At 37.1% G+C, this 19,098-nt stretch overlaps 1 protein-coding gene across 1 annotated transcript; it reads left to right on the plus strand.

The window, feature by feature from the left end:
- Window positions 1-1,766: 1,766 nt before the first annotated feature.
- On the plus strand, window positions 1,767-17,136 carry LOC117340531 (mitochondrial import receptor subunit TOM40 homolog 1-like). The gene is made up of 6 exons (XM_033902289.1): window positions 1,767-2,082; window positions 6,952-7,059; window positions 8,174-8,279; window positions 9,017-9,148; window positions 13,391-13,576; window positions 14,165-17,136. Exons 1-6 carry the CDS (start codon window positions 1,903-1,905, stop codon window positions 14,311-14,313), a joined length of 861 nt encoding a protein of 286 aa, XP_033758180.1. The 5' UTR covers window positions 1,767-1,902; the 3' UTR covers window positions 14,314-17,136.
- The last annotated feature ends 1,962 nt before the right edge of the window (window positions 17,137-19,098 follow it).

Below are 19,098 nucleotides of genomic sequence, written 5' to 3' on the forward strand. Positions count from 1 at the left end.
TATCCATATCTGAATTATTAGTTTGAAAAGTTAGTTTCTCTTCTGGATATTGTGTTATAATTATCACTTGCCAAATGATGATATTTTAGTTCAAGGTCCTTCCAGTGGTTATCAATGTTGATTTCAAAGTCTTTTATCGTTGGTGAAACAACAACACGTTCGGCTCCTCAGGGGTATCTCGAAGCTCTGTGCTCCGGGATTTCCTGAGTAGAAATGTAAATGTGTATAGAACTTTGTAGTGTTGTGGACATTGCTAAGAAGAAAGATGGGTTTCAGTTTTGTTTTTTTAGTGTCTTAATTAAATAAAATTCATTTGCATAAACATCTAGTAAGTATTATATGATATTAAGGAAATTATATATTTGTGCTGAATTATGTCCTTCTTTCATCTCTTCTTTGTTTATTGTATGTAAATATCTACGTTTATATTTAATATTATTTTCAGAGTGAAAAGTGTATATACCGGTAGAACTGTGAAATAATTGTTAAAAAAAGTGTTTAAAGTATTCTATATTGATATCAGCAGGGACATACGTCCCTGATATCAGTCTAACTATAAAAGTATAAATACAGTTAAGAAATGTATCATATTCACCAAAATAAAGTCAGAATTGTATATGCTTTATTACATTGTTGTAAATACACTGTATATATATATGCTTTAGTACATTGTAAATTTGTGAAGAGAAAAAAGTTGAAAGTTGTCAATATGATTACATACTATATGTATCAACAATTAAGTGAGGCATAAATAAATAATATATATCCCATCTACTGAATTTTCTTGTCTTTTCTTTTCTGTAGTTTTCGTTGTTATACACAGGGACGTTTTATAATAATAATAATACGAGGCATAGGTTGATATCACGGATCCAATCACATCACCGCGAAAACAACACGATATATTGTTAGCTTCGATTAAACACGCTACATTGTATACAACAATGACGGAGACAAAATTGTATATTCCGATTAAGGGGCGACAACCTGTACTGAATAAAATTGTAAAATTATTATATGTTTACATAAATATATATATATATATATTACATATATATGTATGTAACACCAGAAAAGATTAAAAACACAACATGGGGGGTCGAAACGACTAAGGGGCCGGAACGACTAGGGACGGACCGGTTAGGGGCCGGAACGACTAGGGGCCGGACTGGTAGAGGCCGGAACGACTTGTACCGTTGTCAAGGGAGACATTAGGAAGAAGAAAATTGTTAAGAAAGAAGAGAAAAGATAAGATCCCAAATTTAGTCGCCTCTTACGATCATACAATGCATGGGGGCAGCAGGTACAATTCTTACCACTCAGCACATGGTCAGAATAAACTGTATAATCGGACACCGCGTGATACCAGAGACATATATACATAAAAAAAAATATCGTGGAAAAGACAAGCATCGAAATATACAAGGATCTGACTGCTTACTCAAGACACCACACTTGATACTATCAAGAGACCGAATTACACATCATAATGTCGCACAGGATACCGAAATATACACGGGTGTGTGATAGGACGCCGACACAGGGGCTCGGTTTCGGAATTTCGATAACCAAAATAATCTATACAGTAAGGATCAAGAATGTATATGAGTACCCAATTTATAGTGTTGTGGTTGTTAACTGATGTCATGATATGTTACTCAAAATCCCGAAACTGAGCCCCTGTAGACGTCGAGACACATAAAAGACTTCAAAACATGATCCGGAAATAAAGTCTAATGTATGTTTCTAAATTAGTATAGCCGGAAATGCAACTTACGCATGCTCGGTTGTCAACTTTCAATGGCGGTGTGAAACCACGAGGACATCACATAGGCATGATCTAGTTGCGATTTTCAAGAAAAGTACATTACGAATATCATTGAAATTTTACCACCATAGAAAATGGGTAACGTTTATGCTGCTGCGCCCCCTCCCGCACCCAATATGTCGCTTTCTCCCCCAGTACTGGCTCCGCCATCAACGACCAGTGCACCCGGGGAAACCGCTCCACAGCCCCCGTCAAATGCAGACGATAACAATCCCGGCACCTACGAAGACCTACATAAAAAGTGCAAAGGTAGAGTATAATGGATTTGTTATTGACCAGTAACTGTGGTACGGTAATTAAGTATTTTCTCAATCTAAAGTAAGTGTTTCTGTTGTGTTGTTATTCGTGTCAAGGGCAAATGTAGGCCAGTTCTCGTAATATGTCATCATTCTTAAATTTCAAGATTTTACAGACAGATTGAAATTTGTTATGAACCATTTTCAATTTCCTGTAAAACCCATTTTGTCATTCCATCTGGTTCAATCAGTCAATAACCTACAACTCATACGAAATAAACTTGACATCTGAATTGATCTTGAGTAAATTGACAAGAGCTGTCTCATATTGATACATGTACATGCATACATTTTAGCCCCCCCCCCCCCCCCCATTGACAAGAGCTGTCTCATATTGATACATGTACATGCATACATTTTAGCCCCCCCCCCCCCAAGAAGGTATAAAAACTGCGTCCTTTAGTTTGTTAGTGTTGCATTCTGTCAACTGTGTCAGACTTTTCTATGTGTCTGCATATTCTGTGACATTATATCACTTCCTCCTTCCGTACGCGTGTAAACATTGATGCACATGCTATAAGTGCTGTTTTCGTTGATAAGGTTATAACAGACACATGGGAAATGTAAAACTATTCAATGTAAAACACAACGTCAGATTGTTAAGGGAACTGTATGGCACTGTTAATTTGAAACAGACTATTATATAGTTACATACAATGACAGCACAACATTGTGACCTTTTCCAACCAAAAAATCCTAATTTGCATCACAGGTGCCTGACTCGTTTCATAAAATAATAACATATAAGAGTACAATATACATATAACTTTATATGTACTCTTATATGTTATTATACCCAGGGCCCCTGCAACGAAGTTAGGGGGGGGATACTGGAATCAGGTTGTCCGTCCGTCTGTAGACACAACGATGTACCGGCTACTCCTCCTAAACTACTGATCCGATTTCAACGAAACTTCATGACAATAATCCTTATACATTGTAGATGTGCGTAATCTATATCACGTCGTAAATTTTTGAATAAATCCCATTCACACTTTACCTTTCTCATAACCTTTTTAATTTTTTCTTTGTTATAAATTGATCAATTGAAAAGATTTTCTCATGTGAAACATTTCATAATGTCATGTACAACAATTTATTCATAATATAGATCAAAAAAGAATTAGGGTAACCAAGACCGATTTCAACGAAACTTCATGACAATAATCCTTATACATTGTAGATGTTTGTAATCTATCTCACATCGTAATTTTTTGGTTACCATGGTAACCAGGACACAAAACTTAGTTTTTTGGGCGAGTTTGTAGATGCAACGATGTACCGGCTACTCCTCCTAAACTACTTATCCGATTTCAACGAAACTTCATGACAATAACCCTTATACATTGTAGATGTGCGTAATCTATATAACATTGTAATTTTTTGGTTACCATGGTAACCAGGGCACAAAACTTAGTTTTTTGGTCTACTCCTCTTATGGTTACCATGGTAACCAGGGCACAAAACTTAATTTTTTCATGACAATAATCCCTATAAATTGTAGGTGTGCGTGATCTATATCACGTCGTAAATTTTTGAATAAATCCCATTCACACTTTACCTTTCTCATAACCTTTTTAATTTTTTCTTTGTTATAAATTGATCAATTGAAAAGATTTTCTCAGGTAGCAGTGTACAGTAAAAATGCCAAATTCTGAAAAATATGGCACATGCTTTAGATATGTAAACATTGCCAGTTAACCTTACATATAACCTCTAATAAAGTATATATATTTGAAATCTGTACAACATTTGCAATTTTAATAGAGCTCTGAAGGATAAGTAAACTGATATTTTCTGTGATTTTTAGAGCTGTGAATACCATGGTAACAGCTTAAAAAATTCTCAAAAATTGCAAAATATTATGATATTTGACCCAAAATGGCACAATTCTCTACACAATTTTTTTTCTGAAACCTATTTAAAATTAAATATCTCTATCCCAAAGACAGAATTAATCTTGTTTGGACATATGTTGTAAATTAAGTTTTTACGCTATCTTACCTTTTCTGTGGGCTTCCATTTTGCGCTGTAGGCCAAACTAAATTTCCTGTGTAAACACACGTTCGGAAAATCCGGATATTTAAAATCCGGAACCAATTTATTGATTTTTGTTTTGATAAATGTGAAGCCTGTATGTACTACTTCATACTGGATATACCAATTATAGTGTACATTTATTTTTTCATTTTTTATACATATCATAATACAGGAGTTATTTGCTTAACAAAAAAATTGCCCATGGCCAGGCTGTCTTACTGTGGTGTGCTACCTCATGTGAAACATTTCATAATGTCATGTACAACAATTTATTCATAATATAGATCAAAAAAGAATTAGGGTAACCAAGACCGATTTCAACGAAACTTCATGACAATAATCCTTATACATTGTAGATGTTTGTAATCTATCTCACATCGTAATTTTTTGGTTACCATGGTAACCAGGACACAAAACTTAGTTTTTTGGGTGAGTTTGTAGATGCAACGATATCGATGTACCGGCTACTCCTCCTAAACTACTTATCCGATTTCAACGAAACTTCATGACAATAACCCTTATACATTGTAGATGTGCGTAATCTATATAACATCGTAATTTTTTGGTTACCATGGTAACCAGGGCACAAAACTTAGTTTTTTGTTCTACTCCTCTTATGGTTACCATGGTAACCAGGGCACAAAACTTAGTTTTTTCATGACAATAATCCCTATAAATTGTAGGTGTGCGTGACCATGGTAACCAGGGCACAAAACTTAGTTTTTTGGGCGAGTTTGACGCAACAATGTACCGGCTTCTTTTCCTAAATTACTTACCTGATTTCAACGAAACTTCATGACAATAATCCTTATACATTGTAGATGTGCGTAATCTATATCACGTCGTAAATTTTTGAATAAATCCCATTCACACTTTACCTTTCTCATAACCTTTTTAATTTTTTCTTTGTTATAAATTGATCAATTGAAAAGATTTTCTCATGTGAAACATTTCATAATGTCATGTACAACAATTTATTCATAATATAGATCAAAAAAGAATTAAGGTAACCAAGAAAACTGAATATGACTAAGTGAGATTTAACTGTATATCTCGTTTATTGTATAAATGAACACATGAGTATGAGTTGGCCCTCTGGACGACAGTTCTAGTTATTTTATAAAACGAGTCAGGCACCTGTGTTTGCATACACCAGGTTGAGGCTTAAGAGCATGTAAACTGGAAAGCGCCAAGTAAGCTAACATTGTTGTCATTCAGGTAATGACTGGTTGCATTAATAATTTTCTTATTTATACGAATGAGTGATAAAAAAAATCAAATAATCTTACAGTCCAATAATATGTTCACTCTAAAAAGTGGTAGATAAATAATTCTTGTTGGATATTTAGAATAGGCATTGTACCTAAAATACTATCAATGTCATGATCAAAGACAACATATGCTCTTCCCATGGGCCACTGCTTGTAGGTAATAACCCTATTTTGTGCAGTATAATACATGTGTAATTGGAGAGGAAAAATGCACAGCCAAACCCGGGTTGGAAACCGGGGACCTCTAAACACTAGCCGGATGCTCTACCAATTGAGCTACCTGGTTGCCAACGTTCATCCCAGTCCAGTTCCGCTACATAACATTCCTTCCTCCTTCAAATGTCTTCGACACCGAAGACACACGTGATACCCTATACCACCTCTGGGTATTTAGTTGGGGCACCAAATGTAATAGAAGAAAAATGCATGGCCAGACCGGGGTGATCCTGTATGACAGCAAGTCAAATTTCTTCAGGGATCAAATGATCAAATTCCTTCCAACGCTTGACTTTATGAGTGTGTGTTTAAAAGTTATATATATATCCTGTCCATCATATCAAGGGTCCAAGTATCCACATAATTCCTTATCTTCCATGTTAAGAATAGAAAATAACATCCAAATAATTACATATGACACAAAAAGCAATTTTTAATGATAGTTTAACGGTTGATTTTCCTGTGATGTAGCAGTGATTTACTTTAGTTCTTATCTACTAATATGTGCACCTTTGTGTTCAAATCACTATTAATGTACCTTTAATAACAGGAATTTGAAAGGCAAATGATGCAGTTGCAACAAAAATACAAATAGTTTTTTTTTTTACTTTCAAAGTTTTAACTGCATGTACTACTGTAAATCACTTATATTTCGCGAGTACTTAATTTCACGAACTCACCTAATTTGACTTATTCGCGAATACATAATTTCGCGAATTCCGATCTCAAAATGACTTTAAATTCGCGAATAACGTTAACAGATCGGAGATATGTCCATGTTGGTAGCCATTTTGTTTATGAGAATCATGTGACGGTACAAGAAAAGTCATGTGATTCAATCATGTGATATCGGTGTCTGGTCTGAGTGGTCATACTGAATTGTATTTACCGTACCTGTATATGCCTCTCGGCTATATACAAGTGGATTAAACAAAAGAAATGTGGTGTTCAACGTGCGTTTATATTTGGAGGGTGAAATGAGTTGTTTTCAAAATAAATAAAGCTTTCACGCCCGTTCATATGTAGTTAGTCTGGATTATTTCACCGACATGACCACGCTTACAAAGGCGGTGTCAGACATTAAACAAAACCTACGGCTCATTAAGAATGCCTGGAAGATGACGGGACTACAATAGGTTGTGAGTAATTAACGTACATTGTAATTAACGTACGTGTGTATACAGTGATACCGATGAACAGTTCTCGGGACAGTCTATTTCGAATAATATATACTCCAGGCGATTATTTGTATTAATTACTATCTGATGGAGCTCTATCATGACCAACATACTTTTTATTCTTTCAGGTTTATCCGGTCATTATAGGGGATGTGGATGCTAGTGGAAACCTTAATGCCAATGTCATTCATGCATTTTCTGAACGAATAAGAACAAAATTTGTTTCACAGGTAAATAATGATAATTGAGAGTTAGTTTTGATGTGATAGCATTTTTACAAATTTCTCCTTGTTAGTTTGGAAAATTGTCCTTCCCTCCCCTTTCAGAATTCATGATGAAGCTGATGTGCTGTCTTATAACAAGCAGATTTTCTTCTTCTTTCTCTTCTTTTATTTACTTTGACGCTCATTCTACTTAGTGTAATAGTAAGGAGTCAATACCCTGCCCGCGCTGGGGCTCAAACTTGCAACCTTTCACTCAAGGTACACATCCTACCACTAGACTAAAGGGATATCCTTGCTAGCTGTACTAGTAAGGTGACCTATACTCTCCACTTAAACAATTCAATCTGAGATGTTGCAGTGAGACAAGACCTTGATGGATGGGTATTTGTACAAACGCTTGAATTTGTTTTGACGGGTCGGTATTTGTACTCAAACTTTTGAAATATAAGGGGGGAATTCTATTTTGACTAGCCTATTAGGGTAAATGTTTTTTTCTCGATTACTGTTTAAAAGAAACATATACACTAATAATTCAAATATTGTAGGGATAACTTGACACCAACATCTTTGTGCATGAAATTTCACTGCAATTGATGGTGACGGCACTCATTCCGTATGTTGTTCAGCAAGGAACACTCACACCCTCACTCCTCCCTCTCAAAATAACAATGAATCCAGCTTGCATGCAAACACCCATACAAAAAAAAAGAAACTTTGACACAAAAACTTACTTTTATTGTTTTATGTACCAGGGACCAGTCTAGGCATTTTCGCTTCCCGTCAAGATATTGTTCCATTTTTCCCCTCAGACTTCTATTAAATTCACTGAAATATTCTATTTCCTTTCATTTTATGGCAATGATATCCCCAAATCCTCCAGATTTGTTTTCCTAATTTAAAAAATCGTTTGCTGTTTTCACTTGCAAAATGTGTTTCTAAAGTAAAAAAATGAGGCTTAATGATTTTTCAAATTTCCCTTTTTTCAGAACTGATTTCCCCCTTTTTTCAAAAAAGGGCAGCTTCCCTTAAATTCTAGATAAATCCCTGTATTCATTATTATGTACATTAGCCATAAATACACTTCTGAAAAATAACAATCCTTTCTATTTATATCTAAAAGTTTCAAGACAGTAAATGTGCAGCTGCTCAAGGAACATTGGACTACAAAGGTGACGACTACACCGCATCACTTACAGCTGGAAATCTAGACGTTATAAATAACTCGGGTAAGAGCTTTCATACTGATTTTAATCTTGGAGTTTTGGAAGGACATTGGTCATGGGTCATAAAACAGCAAAAATTCAAAATGGCCCCTACCATGTATCACATTTTCATTGGTAATCTTGCTCAGGAAAATCTTTAAATACATACATATGATCTTTATGTACATGTGCTATGGCCATTTTAGGATGGAGTCACTTTGCCTGTTAATTTATAGGCCAGACTTGCAAACCCATGATTTGATGATGATTAATGGGCTAGTGTTAAAGGTGCTTTTGACCACTTTAAAAATTATAGAGCTTGTGTAGTACTCGAAAAATCATGAACCCCTGGACAGATTAATTGATAATGGAGGCAGGTTATTTCTATGTGAGGTGCACTTTGATTGCTTTTTAATCCCAAGGGCTAGTTGCCTGTTTTTCACTGCCATGAAGCAGTTAGCCCTGACCTGAATTTGAAAACCACTAGACCTGGGAGTCGGCTAGTGGAATTGTGTACCCCTGTTGTGCTATTTACCATTCATTTAAGTACTGTATGATTTCTGTTGAAAATTATTATTTTGCTTTTTCTGTATCTATACGCAGGCAAGCTTAATTTCTTCAGAAACCTGATTTCTTTTTCAAATCTGGGTTTTTGCAAGGTATTTTACTTAGGAATAGTAAAGTAACCTGTCTGTTAATTCTGAAAATTACAGGCCATTTTTCTGGCAATTGGGAATAAGTTATTTTTTTGTTTGTTGTAGGTATATTTGTTTCACAGTATCTACAGAGAGTAACCTCACGGCTAGCACTAGGAGCAGAATTAGTGTATCAGTTTGGTCCACAGATCCCCGGTAAACAATTCACAGTCGTATCATTAGCCGGACGCATTACAGGTACAGTTATGAATTGCTTTGATTTCAATAATTACCTTATCTCCACAAATAAGCAACTGCTCACAAATATGCAATTTCTTCATTTTTGCTGAATTTCAAAATAGTAATATAAATTGATATTAATATAAAAGGTGGTTACAATTAAGCCTTTCTCAAATTTTTTAATACTGAACTTCACTCTAGGAGAGAGGGTTTGAAATATTTGAGAAGTACTTCAAAGGGCAGTCCAGAAAATCTGGAAAATTCCTATTTTGCCAAGCAACTGGCATTAGTGCTAAAGTGCTACCAAAAGTATAGTTTTGATCACTTCAGGTCTAATAATAGAGCTTAGGGCTGTTCCAAAATAATCCCCGTGGGAGGAGCGAGAGGTATTAAATATTAAAAACACATTAAGTTTAAAAAATACTATAAAAAAATGCACATTTAAAAAAAAAAAAAAAACCATCCATTAAATTTTAAATGTACTGTTCCAAAATTATCCGTAGGGGAGGTGTGACAGGTATTTTTTCAGAGACCCCACCACTCATTCATTATTAGCTCACCTGGTCCAAAGGACCAAGGTGAGCTTATGCCATACCGTGGCGTCCGTCGTCCGTCGTCCGTCCGTCCGTCAACAATTGACTTCTTCTTCATAACCACTGATCAGAATTTGACCAAATTTGGTCAGAAGCATCCCTATGGGTAGGGGACTCAAAATTGTACAAATGATGGGGCTGACCCCCCAGGGGCCTGAAGGGCGGGGCCAAAAGGGGTCAATTTGGCTATATGATATAAACAACTTCTTCTCTGAAACCGAGCAAAGGATATTGCTCCTATTTGCCTGGAAGCATCACTATGAGGTGGGGATTCAAAATTGTACAAATGGTGGTGCTGACCCCCTAGGGGCCTGAGGGGCGGGGCCAAAATGGGTCAATATAGCTATATTGATATTAACGACTTCTTCTCTGGAACCGAGCAATGGATATCACTCATATTTGCCTGGTAGCATCACTTTGGGGTGGGGATTCAAAATTGTACAAATGATGGGACTGACTCCCTAGGGGCCTGAGGGGCCGGGCCAAAAAAGGGTCAATATAGCTATATTGATAATACCGACTTCTTCTCTGAAACCGAGCAATGGATATCGCTCATATTTGCCTTGTAGCATTACTTTGGGGTTGGGATTCAAAATTGTACAAATGATGGGGCTGACCCCCAGGGGCCTGAAGGGCGGGGCCAAAAGTGTTCAATTGGGCTATATTGATATAAACAACTTCTTCTCTGAAACCGAGCAAAGGATATTGCTCCTATTTTCCTGGTAGCATCACTTTGGGGTGGGGATTCAAAATTGTACAAATGATAGGACTGACCCCCTAGGGGCCTGAGGGGCGGGGCCAAAATGGGTCAATATAGCTATATTGATAATACCGGCTTCTTCTCTGAAACCGAGCAATGGATATCGCTCATATTTGCCTTGTAGCATTATTTTGGGGTGGGGATTCAAAATTGTACAAATGATGGGGCTGACCCCCAGGGGCCTGAAGGGCGGGGCCAAATGTGTTCAATTGGGCTATATTGATATAAACAACTTCTTCTCTGAAACCGAGCAAAGGATATTGCTCCTATTTGCCTGGTAGCATCACTTTGGGGTGGGGATTCAAAATTGTGCAAATGATAGGACTGACCCCCTAGGGGCCTGAGGGGCGGGGCCAAAATGGGTCAATATAGCTATATTGATAATACCGACTTCTTCTCTGAAACCGAGCAATGGATATCACTCATATTTGCCTGGTAGCATTATTTTGGGGTGGGGATTCAAAATTGTACAAATGATGGGGCTGGCCCCCAGGGGCCTGAAGGGCGGGGCCAAATGTATTCAATTGGGCTATATTGATATAAACAACTTCTTCTCTGAAACCGAGCAAAGGATATTACTCCTATTTGCCTGGAAGCATCACTATGAGGTGGGGATTCAAAATTGTACAAATGGTGGTGCTGACCCCCTAGGGGCCTGAGGGGTGGGGCCAAAATGGGTCAATATAGCTATATTGATATTAACAACTTCTTCTCTGGAACTGAGCAATGGATATCACTCATATTTGCCTGGTAGCATCACTTTGGGGTGGGGATTCAAAATTGTACAAATGATGGGACTGACCCCTTAGGGGCCTGAGGGGCGGGGCCAAATGTGTTCAATTGGGCTATATTGATTTAAACAACTTCTTCTCTGAAACTGAGCAAAGGATATTGCTCATATTTTCCTGGTAGCAACAATATGGGGTGGGGATTCAAAATTGTACAAATGGTGTGACTGACCCCTGGGGGCCTGAGGGGCGGGGCCAAGAGGGGTCAATTTGGCTAAATTGATATGAACAACTTCTCTGAAACTAAGCAATATATATTGCTCAATTTTGACTGTGAGAATCGCTTTGGGGTAGGGATTCAAAATTGTACAAATGACAGGGCTGATCCCAGGGGACCTAAGAGGCGGGGCCAAAAGGGGTTATTTTGGCAGAATTGATATAAACAACTTTTTCTCTGAAACTAAGCAATGGATATCTTTAATATGTGACTGGTAGCATTCCCTTGGGTTAAGGATGCAAAATTGTATAAATGATGGGGCCGACCCCTTGGAGGCTGAGGGGCTGGGCCAAAAGGGGTCAATTTTGCTAAATTGATATGAACAACTTCTCTGAAACAGCTCATATTTGACTATTAGCATCCTATTGGGGTAGGGATTCAAAATTGTATAAAGGAAGGAGCTGACCCCCCAGGGGGCAGAGGGCAGGGTCAAAAGTGGTCAATTGGTCTAAACAAGATCTTTTCTGAAACTAAGCAATGGATCGACGGATATCACTCACATTTGTGTGGTAGCATCCCTATGGGGTCGCGCCAAAAGACAATTTCATTTCATGGATTAATGCACCTTTTGGTATTTTTAGTATTAAAATAAAACCAATGTACATGTACCCATATAAAATGCTTATGATATATATTGACATAGCAATACCAGCGACAAATATACTTAAGCATCATTCTTGTTTCATATCTCATGAAACCAGGTGAGCGTTCGGCCCGGGGGCCTCTGTTGTAATACCCAAGTAAAAAAAATGCGGGAAAAATGGGAATTTAACCCCCCACTGACAAATTCTTGGGGGAGTGTCTCCCCCCCTCCAAAAAATTTTCTGAGTAAGACTTTGAAATCTTTACCAAAATTTTTGGCATGTGTGATTACAAAATTTCCCTTTTTTTTTTTGGACCTATCTAGGGATACCTGATTATCATTTGTACAAATTCATGTTTTCGTCAACGCAGGCTATTTCTTCAGAAATGATTTTAATAGTTTGAAAGTATTACTTAGGATAGTAAAACCTGTCTAATTCTGAAAATTACAGGCCATTTTTCTGGCAATTGGAATAAGTTATTTTTTTGTTTGTTGTAGGTATATTTGTTTCACAGTATCTACAGAGAGTTACCTCACGGCTAGCACTAGGAGCAGAATTAGTCTATCAGTTTGGTCCACAGATCCCCGGTAAACAATTCACAGTCGTATCATTAGCCGGACGCATTACAGGTACAGTTATGAATTGCTTTGATTTCAATAATTACCTTATCTCCACAAATAAGCAACTGCTCACAAATATGCAATTTCTTCATTTTTGCTGAATTTCAAAATAGTAATATAAATTGATATTAATATAAAAGGTGGTTACAATTAAGCCTTTCTCAAATTTTTTAATACTGAACTTCACTCTAGGAGAGAGGGTTTGAAATATTTGAGAAGTACTTCAAAGGGTAGTCCAGAAAATCTGGAAAACTCCTATTTTGCCAAGCAACTGGCATTAGTGCTAAAGTGATACCAAAAGTGTAGTTTTGATCACTTCAGGTCTAATAGAGCTTAAGGCTGTTCCAAAATAATCCCCGTGGGATTAAAAACACATTAAGTTTAAAAAATACTATAAAAAAATGCACATTTAAAAAAAAAAAAACACCATCCATTAAATTTTAAATGTGCTGTTCCAAAATTATCCGTAGGGGAGGTGTGACAGGTATTTTTTTAGAGACCCCACCACTCATTAATTATTGTAATACACCAAGTATAAAAAATGCTGGGGGAAAATGGGAATTTAATCCCACCACTGATCAAATTCTATGTGTGAGTGTCTCCCGCCCCTCCCAAAAAAATAATTCTAGAGTAAGACTTTGTAATCTTTACCTAAATGTTGGCATGTGTGATTAGCTAAGATTCCTTTTATTTTGCAGGACAGCGGTGGCAGTTGACTGGAAACATCTGTCCGACAGGTGGGGCAGCTCATGCCTGTTACCACCACAAAATTAGTGAACAACTTCAAGTAGCCGCCGAAGTGGAAACAAGTCTGGCCAGCAGGGAGAGCGTTGGCACATTAGGTTACCAGCTAGAAATACCATCAACTAATGTTACATTTAAAGGTAAGAGTCCAGGCATAAAAATAGTCTCGGCTAAATATCTTACTTTAGACTTTTTCTGTATGTTTGCGTTCATAAAAATGTTATTTCAGTCTTGTCTCTCAAAGAGATGGGGAGCTTACTATGTTGCTATGTTGGTGTCTGCGTTGGTTTCTGAATATTCCAGTTGATAGGGACCCCATCCCTAACGATTTGTTTTGGTTTGTTTGGTTGAACGTCCTATTAACAGCCAGGGTCATTTAAGGAACTGCCAGGTTTTGGAGGTGGAGGAAAGCCGGAGTACCTGGAGAAAAACCACTGGCTTACAGTCAGTACCTGGCAACTGCCCCACGTAGGTTTCGAACTCGCAACCCAGAGGTGGAGGGCTAGTGATAAAGTGTCTGGACACCTTAACCACACGGCCACCACAGCCCCTCCCCTAATGCTAGTGTGAGGTATTGTGACAAAAGTGTGCGGCAAGCTTTTGTACTGATGACGGTACCCTTGTTCACTTTGAGTTAATCTCGTCCCTGAAGTTGACACCTGTTAAAGATTTTGATTATGGTAATGTTATTTGCCAATAATATAATATCGCTTGTTTTTATGTTTCAGGTCAAGTAGACACCAATTGGTCTGTAGGTGCCACAATGGAGAAAAAGTTGATGCCGCTTCCTTTCACCTTTGCACTTAGTGGCATGGCTAATTATGCGAGCACACAGAAACCTCAGTACCGCTTTGGTATAGGACTAATAGTGGGATGAATACCCCTGTGATTAGCCAGTGTGATATACATTTATATGGATGCATTACAAGTTCAGACTGTTAATGGTCTCACCGACTGTGTGGGCACGAGTTGTGACAAGTGTATCATCAGTGTGTATGCACACTGCTTTTGTGTTATTTTTACACTGCGAATGGTGTGAAAAATGACTGGAATTGTTCAAAATGCATGCATGCTGAAATTTCATTTGTGGCACGAAAGGGGGGAAATCAGATCAAATAGGTATACGGCCTGTTCCAAAATTATCAATATGGGAGGGGTGGAAGGCATCTTTTCAGTGACCCTGCTACCAGTCTAAAACATATTTAGTATAGGGAAAACATGTGCTGGGGAAAATGGGGCTTTACAACAACCGCCCATCAAATTTTTAACTTAAGTGCCTTCCACCTCTCCTGCACAGATAATTCTGGAATAGCCCTAAATGATTTTAGGAAACCTGATAGAGATATATATATTTCTAATGAACATTGGTACCTTTGAGATAGAATTTTAAAATGTGATGAAATCAGGAAAATGAATTTGATCAGGCATGAGCAGTTAAAGAATATTGCAGTTTGGTTTTAATTAAGATGAGTAAAAGGAATCTCTAGGTTCAGATTAGAATTTCTTTCCCACACAACCTGATTTTAATTAACATAGAGTATGGAAATTTCTTTGTTTTCTGACACTAATTTCGAAGTCACTCTAGTTTTAAACTACTGACTATAAAATTCCAGCATAAATCTTCATGAAGTATGCAAAAGTTCGAAAGACAGAACTGTTAGGACTCCATCTTCTGTATGAGAGTTGCCTTTCTTCAATATTTCACGGGTACATCACCGTTTTTACCTGGGGGGGGGGGGGGGGGGGGGGGATTTTAACATGACTCTTCTTCATTTACTAACCTAAAGGCAAGAGAACTTGCATTCTGACACTTATCATTTTGAAAACAATATCTCCTACAGTGACATCTACATCTTCCACTTTCCTGTCCATCAATGTATCGTTATACAGTGTTAAAACCAGTATTGTGTCATGAAGTTTTTCACATATTTCATGTGCAACTGAAAAGTATGGTGTATTCAGTGTCACACTGAAAAGCATATTTTTTTACTGTTGGAAAATGTTGGTGAAAAATGAACAACAATCCTGAACTTCTGTTTGTTGCAGACAGAGAAGTGTGTACTTCAGATTTAATATAGTTTGACCAACCAGAGCCTCCTTCTATACCTGAACAATTTAACACTTGGGTCGATATTTCTCTTATCTATATTGCACAGCAGAGATGAATTTTTGGGTTCTGTTAATCCTGTTTCATGATGCTTGTATACATGTAACCTGTGCCTGTGAGAAGAAAAGCTGATGCTCACAGTTGTTTGAGGTCTATAGATGTTTTTTGTGTAGAACCTAGGTAGTATGAGCGTAATTTGTATGTCAAGTCTGGGCACAATTGAATATTTTTAGTTTTGAGTAAAAAGAGGCTACATAAAATACTGGTTGATGTTGATGGTATTACTTTCGGTCAAGATAGCTTCAAAAGTTCCAAAAAGCACGAGCATAAACAAGTGTTTTTTGTAATTTAAAAAAAACATACTAACAGGAGTGAAAGTTTGGGATTTCTGTTTCTATCAAAAGTTGTCAAAACGCATTAACGGTTTATACTGTGTGTGTTATAAACTGTACATTATACAGCAGTTGTAATGATTAATTGACGCCTTGGGAGTTGAACGACCTATTGTGGTAAAAACAGAATCTTTAGTATGTAGCAAACACAGATGTTTTCAGTGCTTCATTAGTTTTGGGAGTTACATCAGTTTAGGGTGTACAAGTACAAAAAATATGTGGAATATGGACGCCAGTATGGATGTTGAAATTTCCTTGATAGATAAATTGCAAACATGGGATGAAAACTACGATGTAAGGTTGTATTAGATTCTGTAACAACCAACATAACCTCAAAGTCTGCATACTTCGCACAAAGGAAAAGTACTACAATCTCAGGCAGCATTAGAACATGATCACTCTTAATATAACCCACACTGTAGGACTGTAGGCCAAGGTTTCACATAAAATGTATTTGTCACTGCTGCAGAAGTTTGGGTGTCATTTTCCCTCAATTTTTCCATTTTGATACTGAATAATTTATTGTTGAAAGTGTAATGCGTGTATTTAGGAAATCATATATATAGGTATTGAAAGCGTATCATATCTGGGTGAAATGTCAAACTTGTTCATGAATGATTCCACATGATTTGAGGATGTGTACATATATATTCACACAGAACGTATGTATACAAACAATGTACATTTATAAATAAAACGGAGGCCCTTTTGAAAACCATCATTTTAAAATTTATGATAATACCTTTTAATTACAGCCCTTAACATTGTGGGTATTATACAATGTCTTGAAGAATTAATTTTGTATCAAGCAGTATAGATACTACTGTTAACGTGGTAATTTACGCGAGATGGAAATTTTAAGTAAAACGTGAAGGCCATTCAACAGCAAAATTTCTATCGCGCATATTATTTTGCGATATACCTGGCATTTATGGAACAGTTGAATAAGAAAAATTTGGGTAATTATCCCCACATGTATAATTTACTGATCAAAATTGCAGAATAAACCCCCGCGATATAACCACGTTGACCGTATCTATAAGATTCCTGGTTAATGATTAATGGTTGATGACCGTACACAACCTGATGATATGTGTATACTAGTTAGATTGTTGCAACTTGGCTTTATTTCTCTGTACATATTGAAAGTGTATATGTGTGTGAGTGATTGTGAGAAGCAGAATAAAAGCAAAATCTTTGATTTGGATTTTATTGTCTGTACGTATATACATTCGCCTGTTAATTAGGGCCCTTCCAGTACAATATGATTATATCCAATGGGAGGATTGACTCCCCAAGTTATAACCTACCAATGTGATCTAATTTTAATAGTACCATATATGTAATAAGATATATTTGTTCTCTTGTGCTCACCATGTATAGTTTGAATTACTGGAGTTCTCTTGTAAGACATTAGATTTTACAGGAATAGCCCAGAAGTTATTTGTCAGATATAATTGAAAAACCTTTTAGTTATCAAAACTCTGCACAAGACGAATTGCCACTTTTGTTTGCAAATATGATGAATATAATTTGAAGTTCTTCTGTATCGCAGCAATATATTATCTCGAAAGCGGTTTAACAAATTAATAACCATGGTTATTGGGCCTTTTGCAACCAGCCAATATCTTTCTCAACTCTCTGGGAAATATACAGCCAGATCTGCCATTTTTGGTGCTAACAAGTTAAACACAACATTTTTTGCACTGGTAGTGACTACCTCTAACGCATACTGATTTAGAGGGCTGATCAGTTGTGAGCCTGGTATTGAAGGATTTGAATTTTGCCGGACATATTGTATTATTTTTCAACATAATCCCCTTCAGCATCCATACACTTTTTCCAGCGGTGTTTAAGGGCCCCAATGCCACTTTTATAGAACTCCTTTTCTTGGCTGTTCAGAAAGTCATCCACTGCATGTTGGGGTTAGGGTGCCTGAATTAGCTGTTTTCAGTTTTGGAAAAAGATGCAAGTCTGATGGAGTGATCGGGTGAATAAGGTGGATGCTCAGTCAATTTAAGCCACAATCGTGAATGGCAGCCATGGCAATGACAGACTCTTTCACTCTAACCCTAACCAATTTTGTCCATTTTGCAAAAGCTGCTTGTCTTGTTTACTTTAGAGAGCTACCTTGTCGATATAACTAACAAAATGAGACCAGTCCTTGGGTACACAGCCCTATATAGTCAGAGAACAGTAGGTACTTAAAAAGAACATCGATCCTTGAGAACCTCCTTCAATATGAGGCTCACAACTTATCAATCAGCCCTCATTCAACTGAGTTGCCTTGAACAACAAATTAAAGTTTCTTGTTCAACGATAAAACACAATGATTGTGCTAAGACTCGAACTAGTGACCTTTGGTCAGCACCCAACCACTTAACCACCATGACACCATATATAAACAATTCAACTTCTGTGTCAAAATTTGAATGTTTTCGAAGATCCGTTGGATCCAAGTTGTGTAGCATCAAATCCATTGGAGCAAACATTCACAAGAATGGACTGGGAACAGGTCAAGCTGAATTGGTAATGACCTCACAATGTAGGGGGAAAAAGTCCTCACATATCTTGGAGATATTCAACCGAAATGTTAGCTTTATATACTGTATTTGACCTGATAAGTGCACTGCACTTACAGAAACACAAAAGGGGTATGCTTAATAAAATCATGTACATGACAAACATTTCCATAGGTATTCTGGGTGAAAATAATAGCTATTTTTTTCATTTACATACATTAATCTATATAGTGAAAACAATCTTGAGAGTCTTTGGTTAAAATACTGAAGATTAGTGATGTACATTTTGTAAGGAACTTTTTATGGTTTAATTGGTGCACCAATGTTCTTCCTGGAAAGATGCAGGTGCAATTACGAGGTCAAATCGGTGTTCAAGTTACACCAACACTATTAGTCATTCTTCTTGGCTGAATATATGGAACACACAAGTGGGCCTGACCATGGGAGGAAACTGCAGAAAATCTACATGGTCTGGTAACCCAAAACCTCTTCACATCAAAATGGGGAAATTGAACTCCGGCTGCCTAGGTGAAAGGTGATTGTGTTACCACTGTGTCACCTGACTGTTCAACAGAAAAATAAGACTTTCGACTGTAAATGAATGTGGTCCTCTCGGAAAATAAACACAGAAAATATTGAAA

This window comes from Pecten maximus, chromosome 13, assembly GCF_902652985.1.
Source record: "Pecten maximus chromosome 13, xPecMax1.1, whole genome shotgun sequence".
NCBI classification, from domain to species: domain Eukaryota; kingdom Metazoa; phylum Mollusca; class Bivalvia; order Pectinida; family Pectinidae; genus Pecten; species Pecten maximus.